Source organism: Hippopotamus amphibius, chromosome 2 (assembly GCF_030028045.1).
Source record: "Hippopotamus amphibius kiboko isolate mHipAmp2 chromosome 2, mHipAmp2.hap2, whole genome shotgun sequence".
Classification (NCBI taxonomy): domain Eukaryota; kingdom Metazoa; phylum Chordata; class Mammalia; order Artiodactyla; family Hippopotamidae; genus Hippopotamus; species Hippopotamus amphibius.
Window position 1 is genome coordinate 88,416,909 of NC_080187.1, and position 26,135 is coordinate 88,443,043.

The 26,135-nt window shown below is 39.1% G+C and overlaps 1 protein-coding gene across 1 annotated transcript in view; it reads left to right on the forward strand.

Annotated features, from left to right (window-relative positions):
* Window positions 1-26,135, forward strand: part of FREM1 (FRAS1 related extracellular matrix 1) — a 132,589-nt gene that overhangs the window by 99,612 nt on the left and 6,842 nt on the right. Inside the window, exons 25-34 of the mRNA XM_057722279.1 lie at window positions 563-764; window positions 1,463-1,607; window positions 10,389-10,518; window positions 13,044-13,116; window positions 18,856-19,005; window positions 20,491-20,729; window positions 21,402-21,449; window positions 21,722-21,886; window positions 22,070-22,198; window positions 22,629-22,744. Of these exons, the coding sequence (XP_057578262.1) occupies window positions 563-764; window positions 1,463-1,607; window positions 10,389-10,518; window positions 13,044-13,116; window positions 18,856-19,005; window positions 20,491-20,729; window positions 21,402-21,449; window positions 21,722-21,886; window positions 22,070-22,198; window positions 22,629-22,744 (1,397 nt within the window). The remainder of the gene's footprint in view (window positions 1-562; window positions 765-1,462; window positions 1,608-10,388; window positions 10,519-13,043; window positions 13,117-18,855; window positions 19,006-20,490; window positions 20,730-21,401; window positions 21,450-21,721; window positions 21,887-22,069; window positions 22,199-22,628; window positions 22,745-26,135) is intronic.

Consider the following 26,135-nt stretch of genomic DNA (forward strand, 5'->3'; position numbering starts at 1 on the left):
CCTTTTTTACCGAGGTATTTTTATTTTTACTCAGCATGTTTGCTATCTGAACAAACACATGACAAGAAAAAAAAAAAGCTCAGTGCATTTGTAAACCCTTATAAGTTTTTTTCTGTCAGTCACCAAACACTGGGAAAAGGGGGAATTCATTCTGTGGAACTAATATAAAGTGTGCAATACAATTGTTGGGTCAATTTTAATGTATTCATTCAACAAGTATTTCTTGAACTTTTGTTATGGTTGGGCTTTGTGCCAGGTGCAGGGAATAGTTGGGAAAAAGAAGACGTGTCTGCCCTCAGGGAGCTTAGGTCTTCATGGGAGAGTCAGACGGTGGACAAGTAAAGCTGGGTCAAAGTTTACAATAGAAAGTTGGCCTTTCTTCCAGGCACTATGGTATTTGCTGAGGATATTGTGAATGAGATAGTTTTTAGCAGAAATTAACCAATGAGGAGGATAAGGAATCTGAAATTCAGGAGATTTTGTCATTGTTGAACCTTTAAAACCCTGTGTTTCTTGGGGATGCGAAGCCTTTGTAAACACTGTGTAATTCTTGGTCATTCAGGTGGACCAATTGGACAAAGCAGCCCCCCACATCACACACTTGCATTCCCCTTCTCAAGTGGGGCTCCTGAAGAATGGTTGTTACGGGATTTACATCACTTCCCGCGTGTTAAAGGCATCGGACCCCGACACTGATGACAATCAGATCATCTTTAAGATCTTACGAGGCCCCCAACATGGACATCTGGAGAACACAACAACAGGTACTGCCTTCCTTAATCCCTGTAATTGCTCATTTAAAAATACCCAGTGGCTGGCAATGCTAGAGAGTAATTAAGTGCAGGCCCATTTGGTAAACATTCCCTAGGGCTTACGGATAGATGCAATTTATATCACTATCGGTGCTAAAGAGGGTTTAAAGCTGAGTTTTCCTAAATTCATCTTGAGTGGGAGAACTAAATACTGATACACAGCTGTTTATTGTTTACAACTTCTTTTTCAATAGCCAGATTGTAATATATTCACAGCAACACACATTGTCAGGACCAAATTTATGTTTGTGAGTCATTTTTTTCTATCATGAATTCTGAGCGATGTAAGTTCATTAAAAACAATTTTTTTGGTGTAAATTCTCTCTGGATTATGTATTATTTCTACTTTGTAAAGACAATGATCACAACGTGTCACTAAACAGGATGGCACAGAATTTTAGATTTTATTACTATATCTTCCTATTTGCTCTCTATTTTCATATTTAAGGTGCAATATTTCTGAAAGAAAATAATTTTGAAGCCTAATTCACTGAATGTGAGTTTTAAGATAGTCACATTTTATTAATTACTTTAAAAATTATACCTTGACTATTTTTAAAAAGGAGTTTAAAATAGCCATAAATTTTTATCAGCTCTTATCTAATATTTTGTTTGGTTACCAATGTAAATCATTTACTTCTTTTCTGTAGGTGAATTTATCCATGAGAAATTTAGCCAAAAGGACTTAAACAGTAAGATCATCCTTTACATCATAAATCCATCTTTGGAAGCAAATTCAGATGCCATGGAATTCCAAGTCATGGACCCCACAGGGAACTCTGCCACTCCTCAAATGTAAATTCTTTTGCTTATTCAATAGTCCTGCATGTAATGTCCAGAATGTATCTGATTAGGAAGGCTAAATGTTATTTTTTTAAACAGAGTGTAAGAGGACAAATTGATAGATTATTTTGCAAGCTTATAGAACTTATTTTGGAGAGGGCAACATCTATTACTGCTTGACCATGGGAAAGCCAGTAGCTTCACAGAATACGGAAACGTTAAAAAAAGTTAAGTTGTAGGAGGCTGGGTCATTCATTTTATGCATGCATTTACAAATGCATACACTTTCACACCCACAGAGGTTTCTGTCTTGACTGTTCACTGGCATCCAGGACTGAGCTCGTAGGCTCATGTACAGCTCATGCAGCAAGAGGTCACTCTAGGACCGTGTTTGTAACCACAGTCTCCTACATCAAAATCTCTAAAATATCTAGAGCCAGGAAGAATGAGGAAATCAGGCAGGCTTAGCAAAGCATTGTCTCTTCCAAAAAAAAACCCAAACAAGTACTAGTAACTGCTTTTGTAAGTTAATAAACCTCTCATAGGTAAGGTGAAGACGGTGTAAAGAGGGAAACAGACTTGGGGAGGTATTAAGTGATGCTTAGAAGTTGTATGAAGTGTAGGACCCTCAGAATCACCAGAGTAACAAATCCTCAAAGTTAACAGTATTAACAGACCCTAGTAATTTCACTCACCAGGTCCCTATTCTAGATTTTTTTGAAGGTGCACCTTGAATAACTTACCAGCTCTCAGATGATCACAGAAAGGTTAATCATAGTCTAGTTCTCCATGTGCAGTTTTTTCTTTTTAAGTTCTATACCCTTCCCAATCACCTCGAAGAAAAGTTGTTCATTTACCCCACTTTAGTATTCATCTTGTCCTAGTCAAACTACACACCGTAAGTGAGGACAGCTCCTTTATGGGGCTTTTATGACAGAATATGGACAAAGGAAGAAAAGAAAAATTGAGAAATTCACTTCTGCTCTCTTCATTCTCACTTCTTCTCTGATCCTGAATTGTAGTCCCAATATCTGCCAGTAGAGGACTCTGTAGTCATTGTTAGAAAAACACATCTTTAACAAAACATGATAAGAGGTGGGACCTCTTATCACCTGCAGTACCTGGTGCAGATTTTTATTGAGTGGCTACTATAGGCACACAGTACAAAAAGCTGGGAAATAGGTGTGAGCAAGGAAGACCTGTCCCCTGACATTAAAATACAATCATGATGCTATAAAAGTAAAACAGGTGCCCACCTACCATTAAAATGCTCTTACCCAAGAAAAATGACTCCTTGGGATTACAATCTTTATAGAAAATATATTACCTACTTGTGATTTCAGACAACGGTCTTCCAATTCTCAAGAAAATGTTTTTTTTTTAAAATCCTGCTCCAAAAATATTAATAAATTGATTTCACTTGCTTTTTAGTAGTTCAACTAAAAAACCTAAGAATATTAATCAGACTTGCTATTCATCTAATGCTGACCGCTGGCCTTCCACACGTGAACACAACATAGATGCCAGAGAATGTTTTTTCCCAGAATAGAGCTGGATTGATACTGCTTCACCTGTACACCCTTTTCATTCCTCATTGTTACCAAGGACATTGCTTTTGAAGATGATTTATGATTTTAAGTAATCCTCAGATTTACTGGAGAATCACAGAATTTATCACCTTTAATTGAAGCTTTTAAAATAGGCTCCTGCTTGCACTGGATATCTGTATTTGGGTACCTATGCTGAAGATGTTTCTAATTCAGCTTGTAATGATCTCAACCTGTGGAATATAATGCAAAATATGCCTGCGGATGGTTAATCCCCAAATAACTTTGATTTGATCTGACATATATTAAGTTGTTTTCTCTAGAGTGGGCAGCAGGAGGTAGAAATTACTGAGCGCTTATCTTTATAAGTTTTGAAGGGTATAGTTGTCCCTAACCTCGTTTGTAAGTGTATGTTTTTTGAAACAAGAAGCATTTTTTTTCCCCAGTAGGAAACAATGTTAACAATAGTGGTCTGTCTTCCCATGACAGCCAGCAGTAACCTAGTTACACATACAGTATAAATCACAGGCATTTACAGTATAGTTTTCTGCTCTATTTCATTGCTCTTTGTTTAATCATCACAACCAACTTTGTTAGGTACCACTGTAATCCAGATTTTATAGGTGAGGAGACTGAAGCAAGGAGATGGGGAGTGACTTTTCCAAGCTCATATAGCTCATTTAGGACGGAGCTAGGATTTAGGTCCAGAAATGATGGCTCACGAATCCATGGTTTTCCTCACTGCACTAAAGGCTTCTTGCCTGCTCTTAATGAGTGTGTGGAAACAGCCTAAAGGGAAAGGAGAAGCAGTCTCAGCTCCCTTCTTTTTCTCCAGTCTTTGGCCACCAAAGCAGCAAGAAAGGAGGATTACTTACTCCTCTAGGACCTTAAATGTAAAGTACATTTACATTTCAATATGAGTGTGTACTCCATGGCTAAGGCAGTGGGGAGTATGGGATAGATAATGCACGATAAACCACTGCACTGAGAGCCAAAGAACAGGGTTGGAGCTTTGGCTCTGCCATTGACCTGGGTCAAGACTTAGTTATCTTAGTTATCTCATCTGTAGAGTGGGGACAGTACTACAATTTGCTTAGAGGAGCAAATGAGGTAAAACATGTAAGCATCTTCTATAATTAAAGTCCTTAACAAATGTGACCTGTGGTGGTGGTTACTATTGTTATTCATTCATGTGGGTCCAACAATTGAAGAAGTATCCCAGAGACATTTGGTGGTCGGCTCAAGACCATCTCTAGTTAGAAACTGACTCTGGGATGATTCACAAAGTGAATAATTCACATGCCTGTGAATCAGTGAGCTAAATGCTGTGAAACTCTGTGTTCTTGTTTGGCTTAGATGAGATTAATAGATTAATCTGCATGTTTAAAGGGATGAAGATCTTCTATAACTCAGTTAAAGGGACAGGTGGGTGCAATCTGGAACAAAAAGATGGCTCTTTTAAAGAACAAAAAGCACCCATGTTCAGTGGGAATTGTCCCAGAATCTTGATTGCTAGTAAGTTTTTGCTATGGTAGCATTTCTATAGACTATCAGTCCGAAAGGGTCAACAGATATTCCATTAGAAATGGTGTTCGGAAATCTCAGTGTAATCAAGTTATTGCTAGCTAGCTTGCGTACTGCTTAGTGCATCAAATGCCAGAGTCACAAAGATGCTTGTGTGCATTGGGAATCTTTGAGAGAGGAATATAGTATGCAGCGTATCTCAACCTGATCTGAGTATAGAACCAAGACCACCCTGCCCCAGAATAGCTCATGGAACAAGTTTTTGGTGGAATACATTTGGGAGACATTTTATTGTAAATAGGAGTTATTTTAGAACACTGAAAGCCATGGAAATTTGCATCAAGATTTAGATTTGGTTAAGTGCCTAAATTTCAGGCACTGTGCTAGGTGCTTTTACATATGTTGTCCAATTTAATCTACAGAACACAATCCTTTGAGGGTGATAAGGAAATCAGGCTCAAAGCATTTAAGTAATTGGCCAGAAGTCACTAAGTGAATGAATGGCAGAGGCCACAGTGCACCCTGACCTCCTGACCTCGATGTGAGTGCTCATCTTATTGGCTCACACCTTGGCATGACTCACTCACACGCTCACATCTGTTCTCCAATCCAGTGTGTATCTCAAGATGGTCTGCACACCATCCAAACTCAGTTACACAGGACCACATCATTCACCAAAAACATTTCTGCAGACCATAAAATGTAACTGACTTCTGACCAAGGCAGTTTCTTAACATGAGTTCAATGTTGACTTCTTTCTTGTGCCCACTGCAAAAAAAAAAAGGTGAACTTCGCACGAAAAGTTGGCCCAGGCTGAAGCTCCCCATAACTCCGTGGCTGCTTCTCGAGCTGCTGCATGATTCCAAGCACTTTGATTCTTCTCCTGCCTTTGGCTGCCCTCATTCTAGCTGCTGTGTTATTCATCCTTAGCCTTAAAAGAGAGGGAACAAATGAAATCGAAAAGAAAAGGAATTTCTAGCAGGCGAACTTGGCAATGCTTCAGCAACTTTTATGAAACACGTTTCAGGGGAAGAGGTTGAAACTCTTAGTTAGGTATAGCTTTCACGTTACTTGAAAGCCAGAAGTTAAAGTATTTGTCTCCAGACTAGCTCTAGGAAACCACAGAGGAAGGGAAGGAAAATAGCCCTTATTAAGCACCCACTGTGTACAGGTGCTTTATACATATTAGCAAATTTTAATTTTCATCATTTGACGTGAATATAATTCTCCTCATTTTAGATAATGAAAACTGAGGTCCAGGGAGACTAACTGACCATAATCACACACGAATAAGTGGTTGTGAGATGTGTCTTACTCCAAAGCTCTTGTTTGGGATACTCGCTATGCTGCTTCCTGGCTAAGCACTGTTTCCCCATTATCATGAAAGACAAAAATTAAAACACAGGTGTTCGTAGCATTTTTTATGGAGCTTAATAGCATCCTCTTTGAATTGATAAGTCTTAGAATTGAATACTTGGAAAAATGTTTTTTAACATTTTGATTTTCTTAAGTCATATGCTACTTGATTATAAGTGAAGATCTAGTTATGAGAATAATTTAATCACAATTTTAACTACTATAAAACCTTTCACTGAGAAGCTCAAATTACTTAATGAGGATTCATTAAGGTTCATTTAACCTCTTTGAAGTACAGACTTATTATTATTGCACTTTGGGAAATGAGGAAACTGAGGCATAGAGCAGCCAAGTACCTTTTCTACACACTCTTGTTAACCTAGATTAATATCTCAAATCCCAAAGTAGAGTTTTAATTCCAACTGGTTCTTTTGGTTCATTGTTCCTTCATATAAATGAACCAAGTGGCCACAAAATAAAGTATCAGAAACTATATATTTTTGACTCTACTGCAACACTGTTGACTATTTGGTTCAGACAATTCTTTGCTGTGGGGCAGGGGTGGAGGCTGAGGTGGGTGTCCTGTACACTGAAGGATATTTAGCAGCATCCGTGGCTTCTACCCACTAAAAACCAGGGTCACCCTCCTCCCATTGTGAGAAACAAAGCTGTGTCTGGGCATTGTCAAATGCTGAGGAGTGTGCACATGCCTTAGAAAATAAGAAATCATGCTTTATGATAGAATGCTCTTTTACCAAGGCCGCCTTTCTCTCTAGTCCAATAAGAGCTAAAGAAGTCAGAGCAAGTCAGGGCTAGAGAAAACATGTGAGGATCACCTAACCTAGTGTTTTGGGGTTTTTTTGGGTTTTTTTTTTTTTTCAAATTTTGTGAACTATGTTAATAGGGATGGGAGAAAAAAAGTTTCAGTGGTCAACTTAGCTTTTCAAACAGTGGGCTAAACAAGGTTCACGTATCCTTTAACAAATATTTATTGAGCACTTACTATGTCCCAGTCACTCTACAGGGACTTGGGGATAGATACATCCGTGAACCAAAGACCCCTAAGTACCCTGGTACCTGAGTAAATTAAATAGTACATTGTATGTGATATATACTTTGGAAAATGAACGTTGGTCAGATGAAGGGGGATCACAGATGCTGGATTGGGGGATGGATTGCAATTTTAAATTGAGTGATTAAACAGCTTTTCTTGTGCTTGACGTACAGTTAGAGAGAACCAGAAGTCTCATTCCGTTTAATTTCTATTCCTCCATCCTATGTCTTTCATTCACGATAGTTGTTGGGAACCAAAATTTGGTTTATCCTTTCAATAAAATTTTCTTTTGTGATGAGTGCTCAGAATCACTTAGGGAAAGTTTCTTGCTTGGGGATGACTTTCCCCATAAGGGACGTTTGGAAGTGTCTGAAAACAGTTTTGATTATTGTAACCGGAAGGGAGTGGTGTGACTGCATCCGGTGCCTCTCATGAGTAGAGGCCAGGGATGCTGCCCAACATCTTACAAGGTACAGGACAGCCTCCCACCACAAGGAATTACCTGGTCCCAAATGTTAGTGATGTCAAGGCTGAAAAACCCTGACCTAGGGGCTTACGTTCTCATGTCCTGCTAAGTGACTTGAAATGATTGCCGTGTGGGTTTCACAGAAAGTTTATCTGTAAACTTAATTTCTGACTTTAGAATGAGCTTAACTTTGGGATAATAGAAGGGAGAGATCACTAAAATGTGAAGATTTGAACCAACTCTTGCCTGCGTGACACCTCCCAGTGCAGAGCTTTGCTCATGTCTCCTATGGGCTCCTGCATCTGGTTGCCCGCATGATACCAAGCACGCACCTGTGTGGCTTCTCTCAGGGAGAATTCCCAAGTGATTGACGACATCTCTTGCTTTCCTTTCAGGTGTTTGTGTAAAATGTAAGCAACCGCAGTCTCAGAGTTAGAAAGATCTTCTTAAATACAAAACTGCAGAAAACAAAAAACATATTCACAGCGTGTGTCACACGTATCCTCTAGGTATGCAGGTGCTGCGTGATTTCAATGTTTTTCTGCAAAATATATAGCCTGGCTTAAATTTTGTGGCTTTTCAATAGATCTTTATTATTTGTAGGGTGTCGTTTTAAGAAAATAAAGTAGAACATTGTGTAGTTACAACCTTAACTTCTAAGTATTGTGCAGCATACTAATGGTGTACCAGGGTCATGCATGCACTTTCACAGACACCAAGACCCTTAATGCTTTGAAGCTCGCTAGCACTCTGCATGGTCCCCTTATGGATCTAGATCAGCAATCAACTCACATTTCACTTTAGGCCTCGGGGTCACCAGGACCTGCAGAGTGACACTGATGAGTTTTTGCTGGTCACGGTTAGCATTAGCAATGGATGGATTCTTAGAAGACTGAACATTGAAACTCATTTGAACCTTACTGACACGTAGTTGAAATCCATCCCTGTGTATCTACTTCACTCCTTCCCATGGCTCCCCTTTCCTTCCTGTTTTATCTTCCTGTCTTTTCCTCCAATCCCTCTTGCTGATTTTGTTTTCCTTTCTCATTTAGCCGGATCCTTTAGTAATTCTTTGCAATGTGTTATTTCTATTAGCATTTATAGCTCATTGCTTATTATCTTGTGGTTCTTTAAGCATTATCACGTATTTCTTTATTTCTTGATCTGTTTCATGCCAGATTTGAAGTCAGTTGCATCAAAGACCCATGAAGCTCCCAATATTATTGAATATAAGGATCCTATTCTCATGTCAAAGTTTTCGGAAGCCCAGCATGCCAATAATAGTGTTTCATATGCATTGATTGAAAAAGCATTCATACAGATTCATTCCACATTCCCACACTACGCTTGTCCCGCTGGCCCATGGATGGTGGAGTAGAAGACAGTGCTATTGAGTTTGTTTTGCTAGTGAACTTAATCTATAGGATGTGACTGTGACACATGTCTGGTGCAAGGATGTAAAGTGATTATTAGAGGATCAACTTACTCTCTAATATGAGCACTCTCCAGGAAAGTCTGGAGAACCCTGTGAAATTTGTGAACTCCATGCTCTCATGGTAGCAGTCAGAATTTCTAGTTGGGTAAGGAAAAAAAGTTGTAATATAACTTTAAAAGTCTAGAGGAAAAAGCCTGAATCTAAGTGAAAGTTTGGGAATACAGTAAGGCAACCACTGAGGGTTTTGTGAATGGAGAATGAAAGGGAAATGAATAAAACAAAAGCAGTGGAAGTGTGTTAAATGGTCACAGTGAAGATTGCTCATGTCTTTTTTTTTTTTTTCTCATGTCTTTATGGCTGAAGGTTACAGGGTGTAAAGAATGTACGAACATAGTTGAAGAAAAATGTTCAGGTGAAACATTTCAAGTTTTCTCACCTCAAAAAGGGAGACGCTTCAGGGTCAAGATAAAACTGTAGCCCACTGCTTGAGCTCAGACCACAAGAGTCATGAAGAACTTCAGCTGGGAAGAATGATGGTAGTGAAGGAATAGGACATTTGGTTTCAGATTTATGCGGGATTCCACCTCTGCTGTGTATTAGCTTTGTCATAGCTTTTTGCCTTTGAGCTAATTATTTAACCTCTCTAAGCTCAGTGTTCTTTTCTGAAAAAAATAAAAATAAAGTATCTCTCCATATTATGAGGATTAAAGAAGTCGGTGTCCATCAAATGTTGGGCTCACTGAATATAGTGTGGAAAAAAAGACCACCCTCTATATACAGGGTTTATTCAGTTGTAAAGCTGCATCCAAGCTACATATTAGAATAGCCCTTTTATATGCACAGAGGAGGGGACAGATAACCTTGTAAAAACACATGCGCATTCTAATTCCTGGGCACATCCTCAAGGATATCTTGTTATTAAACTGAATCCAAGTTCAGAGAAGATCCGTGCCTGGAAATGATCTTGTTGGACCAATGAAAGAGGCCAAAAGATAGGAGAGAAGATTTCATGTCAGTGTCCTTTCCAAAAATGAACGTCTCCTTGAACTTAACACCTGCTCCTTTCCCTTCCGAACATTCGAGTCCCTTTTTTTTTTTATCATTAATAATTGTGGGACCTCTGATAGACTTTTAACCTTATTTCTGCATTTGTAAAATGGAATTCTAATATGTGCTCTATCTACCTCAGCATTGTTGAGAGCAACAAATGAGATAATGCTAGTAAAATTTCTTTGTGAACTAAAATATGCCAAATGAGTGTAAGGAGCTTGTAGCTTTGGTGTAGGTTGACGTACCACTTCTGTCTCCCAGTGTGGACCAGTGGTTCAGCCTCCTACCCAGCAGAGGAGCCTGACGGACATCCATTATGCATTTCTCATGATTTTTTTTTTTCTTTTCCTTACATGCTTAGTTTGGAACTGAAGTGGTCTCATATTGAGTGGTCACGGACTGAATATGAGGTCTGTGAAAATGTGGGTGTGTTGCCCTTGGAAATTACCAGAAGGGGATATTCCATGGACTCGGCCTTTGTTAGTGTAAAGGTAACAGCTCTAAACTGTCAACTCTCAAGCTAAAACCTGGGTTGCTTGTTGGTGCCTTTGATTACGTCCTTAGAAAAATTCAGAGTGAGTAAGGAAATTTCAAACTGCCGAAGTGTCGCTCACGCTACTCTGGAGAGTCTAAGTACAAAATATCCTTGTCTCTCCATCGTTTATCCAGGTCCATTAGCTCCTAGATAGGATATTTCTAACCCATTTTTAGTTCTTAAATCTGGTCTTTAACTCTTGAAGTTTGATTTCACAAGGGAGATCTACCCAACCTCGTGAACTTGGGGCAAACTCTGCTTTGGAAAGGAAAGTCGTGTGCAAGTTTAGGTCTCCAAATGGCCCTTAGTATGCACCAGGATCATTTCCTGTGGTTTCAGTGGATGAGAAAAATCAGGGAACACATTTACCTTAAGCGTCACCCAAGTCATGCAGAAATAAGAGACCATGTATCAGTACAGGCACCCTGAAATGCAGGGAATTTTCAATAACTATTTTTGGACTAGTCACCTGCTATTTCTTAACGATTGACATGGACCATGGAGCACAACCTATGGCTTCTAGAATTGAAGGATTTTTTTAGGAGTCACTATAAAAATTGTACTTCAAAATAATGACAGCATGGAAGGCCTGCACATATTAATGCTGGTAAATGAGCCTGAAAGACTCCCCTGCTCGATCTAAGGAAAAAAGCAGTGATACTAGCTTCTGGGGGGAAAAATGCCATCTCAGTTAAGTCTCAGTTACCATAATAAGTTCAAATCACCCTCAGAACCTTGTGCATATAAATTCTACTGTGTCCAGACTCAGTATTTACCCTTCCAGTGGGCGTAGGGTCTTTTTCCCGGATCTGTGGGTACTTTATTATTGTTGAAACATCAGATAACTCGGTATCCCCTATAATTTCCCAGTAGGTTGTTTATGGAGAAAGAAAGAATCTGCCTGGATGGTTTTCTAATAATCTTCTGGTCCTCCATAGAAAGCACCATATGCTCTAGTCTGGAGTTTTGGGGCACAGAACCATTCACCTTGCCAGGTAGAAAGAACAGATGTGATGTGACAGGGGACCTTTTGTCTGCTTAAGCTGAGTACACACAGTGAAGCCGCTGGCTGAGTCTGCAGGTCCTCCTCAAACAGCCCGAGTCCTTCAGGGACTACTCCGCCCACAGCGCAGCCTGCCGCTTTAGACCGGAGCTTATTAGCTGGTGGCTGGGAGGAAGGAGAACAAGTTACCCTATGTTGTTTGCCCTGGTTTGAATCAGACTGACTTCTGCAACCACCTTGCCTCAGCCCATTCCTTTTCCCACGTAGGATTCTGTAAACTCAGTGGTGGTAAATACTAGGTAATTGCATGAACCACACGAGGAGATGTAGTTCCCAGCATGTGGTGGGTACAGGTGTACAATGGGCTGCCTTTCTGCAGTGAAGGGCTGTCTGGGCGGAGCCTTGGCACTGTGAAGAAAGAGCAGATGGGCGCTTTGGAGGTAGTACTCTTCTTGAGCAAAACGTTTCCACTGCAGACCACTGGCAGATGTCAGGGCCTTTGGTTAGAAATGGAGATGATGCCTGAGGCCGAAGAAATAGGAATTTGCAAGTTTTTGTGCCCATCATCCCTTTGTAAGAAAGTGAAGAGATGGAGTAACCCATGTTCCCAAACATCTCATTGGATGACCTCTTTTTCAAACCAGCTGAAGCCTCTTTTTCAAACTCTTTTTCAACCATATTTCAAACTAAATATGTGTTCTTCACATGTATTTAGGCTCCTCTAGGGGAAGTTAAGGGCAAGAGATGTCAGAGCCTTTAAATCACCTCTGTTCTTCAGCCCTGGGGGAAGGCGACAGGGGATCAGCCAATAGTCTCTTTAGAACAATGTTTTTTTTACAACTTACTTGAAGGTGCTTCTGAGGCCCTCGGTTCTGGGTGTAGATGGCCTTTGTGTGACTGTTCCCCAGGACTGTCATCCCCACAGAGCCCTCATTCATGTCTGTGGAGAGGAAAGGCTTCATCCAGACAGGAGAATGGACCAGACTTGTTTTAGTTCATCTGGTCTGAGGCTTTCAGTTCCCTGAGCTCGCAGGATAGATACCTCCAAGCTGGCTGACAGGTTAGCACCCTGGTTGTCAGGAGCACCTGCTTTTCCTTCTCTTCACTGCCCTCCCTTTCCTCCAAGGCACTATTTTAGAACCAGGTTGGGGTAGAGGGAAGGCCATGAAATAAAATGAAATTGGTAACAAAGAGAAATATACTGTTTAAAATTCACGTTACTTTCTCCAATAACCGAATCGTTTATAAAGGAGAAGCAAAAAAATAAAAAGTTTCATGTTTACTTCCATTGATATTAGCCTAGGGAAAAGTCAACTTTAAGGAATATGGATCAAAAATGATGTATTATAATAGAAAAACACTTTATGTTAAAAACATTTAAAAGCATGAGTTTAGTCTAATATGAGATTAGACTAAATGTTTCTCTATTACAGAATATTTATTTTTATTTAAAAAAAGGACTTTTTTCCCTTCTTAAGGTCAACCAAATGTCAGCTACAGTGGGAAAGGATTTCACCATGACTCCATCTAAGCTGATTCAGTTTGACCCAGGTATGTTTTGTGTCTACACTTTGTTTCATGTTTTTGTAAGAAAGTCTGGAGATGGTGGAACAGATAGACTATTATGCAACTTCAGCCAATTTGAAACTCCTCAGTGGACAGTATCACCCCACTCCCAGAGAGATGGATTTGGACTGGAGGTTCTGTCCCTCATATTTTATGTTATTAGTAGTTAGTATTTATTTAAACTGAGAAGAAAGATCATAACAATTAAAATATGTAAAATATGAAAGCCAACATGCAAAAATCCAGAAAAAAAAGCCATTTAAAAAACTAAAGGTCTGACACAAAGCTGAAATCATGTAATTGCCTCATATTTTGATGGAGATTTTCAGAGTGTTATAGTCATGTAGATTCCTAAAGGGCATTTCTAAATTCTCTTCCTCGGAAAAGGTAGATATGAGCAGATTCCAGGGGAAATCAGTATTTACTTAGATAGTATCTATTTTGTTTTAAGCCTTTGTAAAAATTTTGCTAGGCGCAAAAGGGAATACAAAAGCATGGGGCCTGCTCTCAAAGATGTTCTATCCTTTGGGAAATGCAGACCTGAAAACAACTCACTGATAGAGTAAATTGGGACCCCAAGGCTGGCTAAAGAAAATTCTGGAAGACTTCCTGGGGCGATAGTAGCAGAAGAAGGGGACTTAGACTGAAGGACAGATATACTTTTGGCTCGCTGGGCCTGAAGCACCGAGGCGGGAGCTGTGCCCCCTTTCCCTGGCATCTGTAGATGGAGGCCGGCAGCTCTCCCTCACTGCACTGCACGGCTCTTTCTCTTTCCCTCTGCTGTGGGATGGACCTGCATCACCTGACCAGGGACAAAAGGAAAAGGCCTTGAGAAGCAGCCAGAGCCTGTGGCTTTGTGCTCTCCTACAGAGGAGGTGTTCTGCACTCTGAGACCAGGCCACCCAGTCAAAACTTTTGCCGTTGTCTGCCACTGACACAGGATGTTTTGGGCAAAGGCAAAACAAAATGGCCTGAATTCCGTCACCACTCCAAAATTGACAACCTTAGTAGTAAACATAGAAAAGAAACACCTTTTCGCAGTTCACCACAAGTTGCATGATGTTTGGTGACTGTATTAGTTTGCTGGGGCTGCCCTAACAAAGTATCACAAACCTGGTAGCTTAAAAACAGGAGTTTATTTCCTTATAGTTCTGGAGGCTAGAAGTTCAAGATCAAGATGTTGACAGGGTTGATTCCTTCTGGGGAGTGAGAGAGAGAATCTGCTCCGTGCCTCTCTTCCATGCTCTGGTGCTTTGCTGGAATCTCTGGCCTTCCTTGGCTTCTGCCTCATCATGTGATCTTTGCCTGTATCTCCATAGAGCACTCCCCTTGTGTGTGTCTGTGTCTAAATTCCCCCTTTTGGTAAAGATACTAGTCGTAATAGATTAGGGGCCCACTCTACTCTAGTATGACTTCATCTGAATTATATCAGTAATGTCCTTATTTCCAAATAGGGTCACATTCTGAGGTACTGAGAGTTAGGACTTCAACATAGTGATTTTTTTTAAATTAATTAATTAACTTATTGGCTGTGTTGGGTCTTCGTTGCTGCACACGGTGCTTTCTCTAGTTGCAGAGAGTGGGGGCTACTCTTCTTTGCGGCGCACAGTCTCCTCATTGCTGTGGCTTTTCTTGTTGTGGAGCACGGGCTTTAGGCACGTAGGTTTCAGTAGTTGCGGCACATGGGCTCTAAAACACAGGCTCAATAGTTGTGGCACACGGGCTTAGTTGCTCTGCGGCACGTGAGATCTTCCTGGAGCAGGGATCGAACCGGTGTCCCCTGCATTGGCAGGCGGATTGTTAACCACTGCGCCACCTAGGAAGCCCAACATAGGGATTTTTGAATGACACAATTCAGCCTGTAACAAAGAGCCTTGCATTTGACATGCAACAACCCCAGTGTTGTCATTGGCCTCCTTCCTGTGATATTTAAGTTTCTGACTTGCATAAGTTTGTTCCTCAGCTTGACCACCCTCGGTGAGAAGAGCTATTCCTGTTACATATTTGAATTTTAGCTTTGGGTTGCTGCAGGCTTTGGTTCTGGTCAACCCTAAGACAAAAGGATCTGATGCTTTTGCACTGTGCCCTTTATGTTCTTCATGTTAAGGCAGGTCTGGCCTTTCCACTTTTTGAGAGGCAAGAGTCTTCATTGTATCTCATCTTTATTATTTGTGGTCTGTTTGTCACACGATCAGTGGTTTTTGATAGATGTTGAGCAGCCCACTAGATGCTCTATTTGGATTGATAGGAACTACAAGATATCACACTGGAGGAGCTTTTGGAAGCTACCTCTTGCAGGTTCCACTGGGTGAGAGAAATACCCATTTATCTGGAAGAGTTTACATGCTGTTTTGAGTAGATACTAAAGACTTCTGGGGGCTCTAAAGAGTCATGAATTTAGAGATTATTTAGACATTTTAAGAAAATAAGTATAATTTATAAATGAAAAAGAAGCAACACTTGGCTGTTCATTGTTTTGGAACTTATTAGCCAGAAACTGTTTTATAAGCTGACATCTTACTTTAGAGAATGTTAAAGCTTCCTGTGTCCACAGGTCCTGGAAATACTTATTTACTCCCATCTCGTTCATTCTTGCGTCTTTCAGATCTGGTGTCTTCATCCCCATTCCCACCCCTTTTACCCAAAACATTCAGTTCATTTCTTTAAAAACAGCAGCTTCCATGATAGGTGAGGAAACAGAGAGTGAGAAATTGAAGACAGTGGAATATTATAAGGTTTGAGAGCCCTTCGAGGGAGCTGAAGAGAAACTGAGGGACTTTCAGTCTAATGAGCTATATTCAAGTGAGCTTGCCTTGCAGCTTTGTACCAAACCAGAAACTAGCCCTGACGACTTTGCGTTCTGCTATTGTGGCTAATCTTGAGCCAAAGTGCAAATATTCTTAAGAAAATGATTGTTTTCTTTTAAAACAGGTGTTCTTCAAAGGTTTGCTGCATGCTTAATTGAAACTTCATGTCTAAGAATCAAAATGTTTTCCAAAGGAACAGTTCCATCACGTGACATTTGCTAAAACACATTGAGAAAATGTCTTTCAATAGTGAAATCTGTTTTGCAGGAAAATATCCAGGAATTAACTCACTCTGTGAAGTGGGCTATGTCTGCATAAGCTGACACCTCTCTCTCCTCTTCAGCACCTTTTGTTTTATGGAAACAGGGGGCCAGTTCAAGCCATCCGAAATTGTTTATAATCACCGTGATTTCACAAATACTTTGCACCTTGAAGGTGGGAGAGGAAGGAAAAAGAAAAACTAAGAAAGTTCTTATTTCTAATGTCATTAACCGAAAAAAGTAGGTCCTATGTGCACAACTGGTAGACATAGAAACAAAGTTGAAATGCAGGCAAACAAATCAAAAGTACTTAAGTGAAACTTGGAATAGATTTTTTCTAACCATCTGGTTCTACTCCATAAGGTTTTACAAAAACTTTAAGGGTTTTTTTTTGGCGGGGGGGGGGGGGGGAGGTATAATTAAACAATTCTACAATTAACAATTAAAACAATTCTTAAAATAAGAAGGCCAATGGTTGGGGCTTGGAAAAAAATTTTTTTGTATTGGGTTTTTATTTGAATAATGCTTAACTTTATGGGCTTTGAGAATCTAAACAGCTCTCTGAACATTAAAAACCTGTTATTCAAATGCTTTCTTCATTGTCAAGTCTCTTTTCTCTTCATGCCAGTTTATTACGACAGCTGCCTATGTGGACTCCCAACTTCTAGCCTGTTTGCTTGTCTGCTTGGGGCTCTAAATCTTCCCACATAACACTTTCAGTTTCATTTTTCTAAGGCATCCATTTTCAAGAGCCTTCCCTGTTGCCTGTAGTTTAAAGTCTGAATCTGACCACCTAGTGTCCAGAGCCCTCTGCAGTCTGGCTACAAAATGCCCGTGCTGCCTTATCACCTCTCTTCCCTGGCGTGACCTCTCTACTCCAGCCAGCTAAGCTGCTCAGCCCTCCTGATCAAGGCCTCTGCTTTGCTATCTGACTGACTTTGCTCATATTGTTTTCCCATTTCCTCCCTCCAGGTCCTTCCAGCTCTGGAGCCCACATACGTGTAGTATTTACCACCTATTCTGTATCTTTTGGCAGCTAATTGTACATAGCCTTGACTAATTGACTTTTCTGGCATTTACATCTTATCTCTTCAGGAAGGTTTTAAATTCCTTTACGTCAGGGCTTCCTGATGTTACACCTCTGGTATTCTCCCTAGCATCCACCAAAGGCAAGTACATAATCAATACAAAGTGTATATTTTGATGGGCTGATTCATCCATCCATGAGGTGGGAATTATGTAGTTTATATCAAATGCTTCAAATTTTGTCTTTGTAAACACTATGAAAGTAATTGACTTGAGAACTCGGTGGATACCAAAAGCTTAACAAATGAGCTGTCAGCCTATTTTTTTAAATAAAATTATTTCAAAGACACTTCATTTTTCACTTACCCTACCAAGGGTAGGATAAGTGAACAGTTTCCTCTTTCCATTGGATTCTGTTGGGGACTGATGACACTTTGATTCCATCATAAAATCGATAAGCAACATACCTTCAAGAAGGAGGCCTTCACATAGCTAGCACATTGAGAGGCATAAATCTGTAGAAAACAACCTGCAAGGGGAAAAGAATCCAGATGTTCAGATGCAAAGACTAGAAAAAAATATTCAACTGCTTGTATAGATGGGTTTATGGGAATAAAAGCACTGAAATAGCCAATGAGTAAATGACACAGAAAGTTTCAAAACTTGGTCCTTGAAGGTTAAACCATAAGCTTATTGTTTTGCCCTCAAAGTTGAGCCATGTTTCTCCACTCAACAGTACTTTCTTTTCTTCCTGCCGACTTTTTCTTCTAAATAAACCCATGGGGGATGTGCTGCTCTCCGCATCATGGAAACTGGTCAGGATTCGACAATCTCAGACGTTTCTTCCACCTTTAATATTTTGTGTTTCTGGGTTGCTTTGAGCCCCATCTTAGTGGTGACAGGATGGCTGGGAATATGTTTGTAACATCAAAACGGTTTTGTATTAAGGTCGCAGAGTTACTGTGAACCAAGCTTGATTGTAACTCCATGAACAGAGGCAGACAGAAAGAGGAAAAAAAAATTGGCTCCATCTATTTCTAGAAGCCCACCCCCACCCCAGCCTGTAAATTCTCTGTAGGAGGATATCAAACTCCTGAGTATTACATCATCAGAAAAAGTGTTTGTGGGCTTAGAAGGATCTCAGGAAGTAGGGCAGCCGATGGAAGCAGCTGTCGTTAGAAATCAGTCATTTCAAGGATTCCATGAATAGCGTGAAGTACCATCCAATAATCACTTCTGACTGTCTGCATCAACATCTTAAGATTTTTCAAACTATTAAGAGTTTAAGATTGCAGTACTTGTTTATTCTTAAGAAGAGAAGGGGCAGGTCAGGAAAAAATGAAGCCTTGGACCTCAACTGCTCATCATGTTTTTGTTCACCCCTTGCCTAATGCAGCTTGCTTTTTTTGTTACAGCGTTTGCATTTAAACGGAATCATCACTGTCCAGGAACAAATGTGGTCTTTTAATATTACTTAGCAGAGCAGCACGACTTCAGCGAGTTGCTAGCAGTACAATAGCTCACTCAGGCTACTGCAGTCTAACTGTAGACATGTTAATTAATATATTTCTCTGACACCTAGGTGATTGAAATAGCAATTAAAGAGTAATTAAAATGTTTACTTCTTGTAGGAATGTCAACTAAGATGTGGAATATAGCAATTACCTATGACGGATTAGAGGAAGATGATGAGGTCTTTGAAGTAATTCTGAACTCCCCTGTGAATGCGGTTCTTGGCACAAAGACAAAAACTGCAGTGAAAATTTTGGACTCAAAAGGAGGTATTCTTTTGATCCTCATCTTGAAATCAGGAGCAGTCCTGGCACTCTCGCTGCTTGCTTTCAGCAGCCAGTGTGCTTGATAACGCCTTCAAATCAAAATGCTTAATTTCTTGTCAAGAAAGCAACCTCAGTCATGAGGTAGGCCCTTTATTCTGGTTTCTGCTTCATGTGGTTTTACTCCTGCTAAGAACGATCGTTTTGAGAAAAGCAACAAGTCAGTGCCTCGTTGTTTTTTTTCCCTACCCGTTTGTTGTTCTCACCAAGGGGGAAACTATGTTGGTGAGAATCTGTCGACAATTATTTTCCCCCCCGAGTTTGTAGGGCTGTAATTATCTTCCTCTGTTAAAGAGAGCTCTATAATGCCTAAAATCTGAGCCCCCTGCTGGAGTGTGACCACGAAAATTCTGAAAGAGGAAGGAATTGGAGGAAAATAGATGTGAAAGATGCAGCTGGCTTAGGGATTCGGGAGCAGCTGGAGAATATTAATGAATAACCTTGGGTTGCAGAGCCAAATAGGTCCTGGATAGTATATGCTAAAGAACAACCTGTGAACTAAATAAAGACCAGCCAAAGTCTTTGGTGCTCTGACTTTTTTCCTGCCAGATAGCTTTTACTTATTCGTCTATTTAGCATTTGACACGTGTCCAGTTACCATGCTTGATCTTACACTCCTGTTTTTACACCTGTCATACCCTACAGGCCATATGTTTTCCTTACCTGAAATTTATTATCTCCTCTTTTCTTTCTCATCCTGCAGTAAAAATAGGCACTATCCTCTTTCCTTTACCTTACTCATATTTTCACAACATCTCTCCCCACCACCTTACCTCACCAAATTCATTTCTTTTTCAGTAGAATTTTCTGGTCAGATTACGTACATAAATACATAAAATAGACACTTTACACATGAAGTATAAAGTATCCAGACGAGACTTCTGGGTTTAGACTTTTTTTATACTAATTGGCAATATTTCCAGTCAAAGGAGCTCCATTAAGATTTACTGGATCTTTGTTCTGTAACAGTTTAAATGCTCTTTTTTATAATTGTTACTTGATTTCATTGACATCTTCAAACAACCCCAGCTTCTACCTCTAGGAGATTGGGGAACAAACACTTTAAAGTGTTTGTGGAATGATACTTGATCAGAGAATAAACCCGATAATATGAAGGAGTTCTATAGCATGAAGGGAGGCTTTGCCCAAGTAGATGGGATGATTATAAAATCACAACAGTGATTTTCATCTGTGGTTTGTGAAATCAATTTCATGACTTATAGTCTCCCTGTAGATGTGCAGAAGGGCACAGCTTTCCTGGATGGAAACTGATGAAGGGTAAAGGGGTTTCTGGCAAATAGCAGAAAGGCAACATCTGGTGGAAAAATCATCCATCTGAGTTTCATGACAAGCTACTCCAGGGGCTTTCTGCATGTGATCCCTTATCTGTTTGTGTAAAATGAACTGACCTGCCATTTTGTGTGCCTCCAGGACAGTGCCATCCTTCATATGCCTTCAGCCCAAACATGCCCAGTGCACGGGAGAAGGGCATTTGGAGCCTGCTCTCCTCAGGGGCTTCCTCACCCACCACTTCCGGTTCCTTTCATCTGGAAAGAAGACCCCTACAATCTTCCAAGCAGCTAGCTGTCACCAGGGGAGACACCCTGCGGGACTTTGATTCTGAAGATCTTTCTCGAGTGAAGCTTAAGACCCGAGGGAATGGCAAAATAGTAAGGATGGGGACCTCTTTGGTTTTGATGTATGGAGTGCATACTGAAAGGATCAAAAGATCTTAATAAGTACTCTGAAACACTGAGGAAGCTGTTCTGGTTCTCACAGTGAGTGAGAGCCATGGTGATTCTCATGGTTCTTTGTACCATCATAAAGTGCCTTTTGTATACAAATGTCATAATGCTGCCCTACTCCATTAATTGTACTGATTGAGGTGATAGATACTCTGACTCAGCCTGTGATTTCTGCTTTGGTTCCTTTTGTGATCAAGACAGATAGGGAATGACCAGTGACCCTGAAATAGAGTGAGATTAAGTGATCTAGTTGGGTGTGGCTTTGACCTTATTAGTATGATATTCTAATCAGGCACACACTCATGAGTGTGTGTGTGTGTTTTCTTGGACCTCAACGTACTATAGATGTACCAAGGAACTAAGGATGTCTTTTCTCTCTAACTGGGACTAAGAATAGATGAGTCAACATTAATAAATTGTCATTAGGTCCAGTGATTTTTTTAAAAAAAAGTTTACAATGATTTGGGCATGGAAAAATCTTAAAAAAAAGTTTTAAAAATTTTCAGTCATTAAAAAGATCTTATTGGAAGGGTTTTTCCTACTGCTAATTATTATTCAAGCCAATATTGTTCATATTTTGTTCTCTCTTGATTTCAGGTTCATCCATCCTCTGTTTATAGAAATGGAACAGACATCATCTATAATGTAAGCATAGCCTGAGAGAATTGCTAAATTTCTTATATGAATGGATACAAAATATTTAGTGAAACTACCTTTCATAACTATTATATTTATGTATTTCTCTTAAAAACCTGTTTTGAAATTTGTTTCAGTGGCTTGGGTGGTCAGAAGAAAAACCAAAAACCTTTTCTTTTCACTTTGATCCAATTTTTGGATTGCTCATTTTTACAACAATATTTTTGTTTGTTCTCTTGGTGTTTATTTTTTCTTTATTGTTGTTTGTTGATTTCCTCAAGTATCATGGAAGGATTTCCCTGAAACTGGGGGATGACAGTTCCCCAACTCACAAAAGGAAGTCCAAAGTATCCATTATTAGTCAGCCACAAAAGACAATCAAAGTGGCAGAACTGCCTCAAGCAGACAAGGAGGAATCCACAACCGGCTCACACTTCCCCAGACAGGTATGAAAAGCTCTTCACTTCCTATTCACTTTACAAGAAGCTGTGTTCTGGGTTATAAAACAGCCTTCAACCTTGGGAATAGTTTACTCAACACAAATGCTTCTCAAAAAGTGATGACCTGAAAGAGGTAAAAGTGTGATCAACTTAACATTGTCAGATCTAAATCACCTTTTCACCCCAGAGGACCAGTTGCCCTCATTTCCAAAGAACCGCACACTGGAATTAAAGGGACTCTTCCACTTTGAAGAAAGCCTCCAAAAGCTATATAAGTGCAATGGAATTGCTTGGAAATCTTGGAGCCCCCACACCAAGGTGGAACACAGGCCGAGTAGCCAAGTACCTTTACTTGCAGCATGTCCCATGAGAAGCTGAGAGGGGGGAGTGCCCTGTCCACTCCTGCTAAGTCTGCCTGCCCTGTTACACTTTGAAGGTGAAGAGGAAAAGACAGCCAGTTGGCGTTTTAAAAATCACAAAACATATTAGTTAAGCGATACAATTTGAAAAGATGCTTACTTATTTTATTCAATTTTCCTAATGTCAAAAGTGTAAAATTAAAACACTGCTGACTTTACCAGTGTGTTCTATAAGAAGCTATTGCATTTCACAGAGTGAATTGGGATTAGGGCTGACCTCCTTTCTGGTGACAAAATTACATTTGGGGACTCATAGGACTCTCTATGCTGAGAACAGATTCTAGATTGTAAAGACCATTATGATGTGAACACAGACAACTGTTTTTCAGGAGGTGGAAGATAAATCATGCCCAGCTGGGTGGCACCATCACTCAGGCTACTGCCACTCCTTGATCACAGAGCAGAAAGGCACCTGGATCACAGCTGCCCAAGCTTGCAGGGAACAGTAAGAAACCCTGTTTCACATTTGATTGATGTTTCCTTTCTAATGTTTCTCTGTTTTCTCATGGAACTGTAGTATTGCTTCATTCATTCAAGTATTGAGTGTCTAGTATTTACCTAGCTTTGTTTTAGGAGCTTGGAGGGAGTGCCATAGTTTGAACAGATTTGGGCTGACCTTAATAATGTATTGTAATTTGGCTCTTTTATGATAAAACTGTGCCATTGTCACAGTTCTAACTTTTAGACTATCTCAAACTTTTGGAGAAAGAAGGAGATTCTCTGAGTCAGCAGCATTGCAGATTCTAAAATTTATTTATTAAATGGGAATTCCTGCTCACTGATGTGAAAATACATAGCAATGAAAAGTCATATAGCATCAGGCCTATAAGAATGTTAGAGGAATTGATGATTACCAGACGAGTGTTGGACAAAGGGTGATTGGATAACAGAACATTCAGTGAAGGATGACTTGTGGTCAAATAATGACAACAAAATTTATATAGCCGAGACAGACTTTAAAAATGCATATGTAACTATCCCTGACCCTCCTTTTTGCCTCCCTGGATATTATCCAAAACAATGCAATTAGACTAATATGTTCCATGGTTAGAAATTGAGACTAGATAAATCCCTGGTGGATATCACTCAGATCTTGCACTTCATCAAATTTTAAAAGTTATGTTCATCTAAAACACTATTAAGAAAATGAAAGGGCAAAACTCATTTGAGAAAAGCTCATTACAAATCATGTATCTGATATAAAGATCTCAAATCCAGAAAGTATAAACATCTCCTACAAATCAGTAACAAAAAGACTATAAAATTGCTATTAAAAAATAGCAGTTAACTTAGACACAAGTAAAAAGAGCATTGGCCAATGAAGACAAGAAAATGTGCTTACCACCATTAGACATCAGAGATATGCAAATTAAAACCACAATAAAATACCACTTCACACCCACTAGAATGGTTAAAATCACAAAGACTATGTTGTAGAGCAAATGGAATTCTCATTTATCGTTGGTGGAACTGTAAAATGATACAACCACTTTGTAGAACTGCCTTATAGTTTCGTATAAAGTTACATGCATCTATCCTGTGAGCTAGCAATTCTACTCCTAAGTATTTACCCAAGAGAAATAATAATATATGTTGAAAAAAAAGAAAAGCTCAAGAATTTCATTAGCAACCTTTCTAACAGCAGTGGTTTGGGTCACTTGTCTTCTTGTTATTGATTTATAGGAGTTCTTTATATTTTCTCCATTAAAAAGAGAATAGACGAATTTTCTTTCTTTGATAAGTTTTTTTCCTTTGGAAGGTAGAAATATTATTTTAAAATTTATTTGTTTTTTAATTGAACTATAGGTGATTTACAATGTTTCAGGTGTACAACAAGTTTTGTATATATATATGTATGTGTATATATATATTTATATTCTTTTTTCAGATTCTTATCCATTATAGGTTATTACAAAATATTGAATATAATTCCCTATGCTATATAGTAGGTCTTTATTGTTTATCTGTTTTATATATAGTAGTATGTATCTGTTAATTCCAAATTCCTGATTTATCCTTTCACCCCCTTCCCCTTTGGTAACCATGAGTTTGTTTTCTATGTCTGTGAGTCTTCTTCTGTTTTGTGAAGAAGTTCATTTGTATCATTTTTAAGATTCCATATATAAGTGATATCATATGATATTTGTCTTTCTCTGACTTACTTCACTTATTATGATAATCTCCAGGTTCATCCATGTTGCTACAAATGGCATTATTTCATTCCTTTTTATGGCTGAGTAATATTCCATTTTATATGTGTTTATAAAATATATACATAAACCATGTCTTCTCTATGCATTCATCTCTTGATGCACATTTAGGTTGCTTCCATATCTTTGCTATTATAAATAGTGCTGCTATGAACATTGGGGTACATGAATCTTTTCAAATTAGAGTTTTCATCTTTTCCAGATATATGCCTGGGAGTGGGATAGCTGGACAATATGGTAACTCTATTTTTAGTTTCTTAAGGAACCTCCATACTGTTCTCCATAGTGGCTGTACCAATTTACATTTCCACTACAGTCTAAGAGGGTTCCTTTTTCTCCCCACCTTATCCAGCATTTGTTATTTATAAGTTTTTTGATGATGGTCATTCTGACCAGTATGAGGTGGCAACTTTTTGTAATTTTGATTTGCATTTCTCTAATAATTAGCAATGTTGGACATCTTTTTTATGCGCCTGTGGACCATCTGTATGTCTTCTTTGGAGAAATGTCTACTTAGGTCTTCTGCCCATTTTTTGATTGGGTTGTTTGGTTTTTTGTTTTTTGTTTAATATTGAGCTGTATAGTTGTTTATATATTTTGGAAGTTAATCCCGTGTCAGTAGCATCATTTGCAAATATTTTCTCCCATTCTGTAGGTTGTCTTATCATTTTGTTTATGGTTTCCTTTGCCATGCAAAAGCTTTTAAGTTTAATTAGGTCCCATTTGTTTATTTTTGTTTTTGTTTCCATTACTGTAGGAGACAGATCCAAAAAAAATATTGCTGCGATTTATCTCAAAGAGTGTTCTGCCTATGTTTTCCTTCCTGTAGGAATTTTATAGTATCTAGTCTTACATTTAGATCTTTAATCCATTTTGAGTTTATTTTTGTATATGGTATTAGAGAATGTTCTAAGTTCATTCTTTTACATGTAGCTGTCTGGTTTTCCCAGAACCATTTATTGAAGAGACTGCCTTTTCTCCATTGTATATTCATGTCTTGTTTGTTGTAAATTAATTGACCATAAGTGTGTGGGTTTATTTCTAGGCTTTCTATCCTGTCGCATTCATCTCTGTGTCTGTTTTTGTGCCAGTACTGTATTCTTTTGATTACTGTAGCTTTGTAGTATAGTCTGAAGTTAGGGGGCATGATTCCTCAAGCTCCTTTCTTCTTTCTCAAGATTGTTTTGGCTACTTTGAGTAGTACGATCATTTTAACGATTTTGATTCATCCAATCCAAGAACACAGTATATCTTTCCATCTGTTTGTGTCATCTTTAATTTCTTTCATCAGTATCTCATAGTTTTCTAAGTACAAGTCTTTTGCCTCATTAAGTATTCCTAGGTATTTTATTCTTTTTGATGCAGTAGTAAATGGGACTATTGCCTTAGTTTCTCTGATATTTTTTTGTTACTGTAAAGAAATACAACAGATTTGGGGAGTTAGATGGATCAATAAAATAAAAAGATATTGGGGGATTAATGCAGGGTTGTCAAAATGAAGACATCAACAACATTACCTTAAATTGCCATTATTTCATAAGAAATGTTTTTTGACACCAAAAACCTAGAAGATCATAATCTCAGAATAATGGTATTAAGAAATACATAAATAGGTATTTTGTTCGC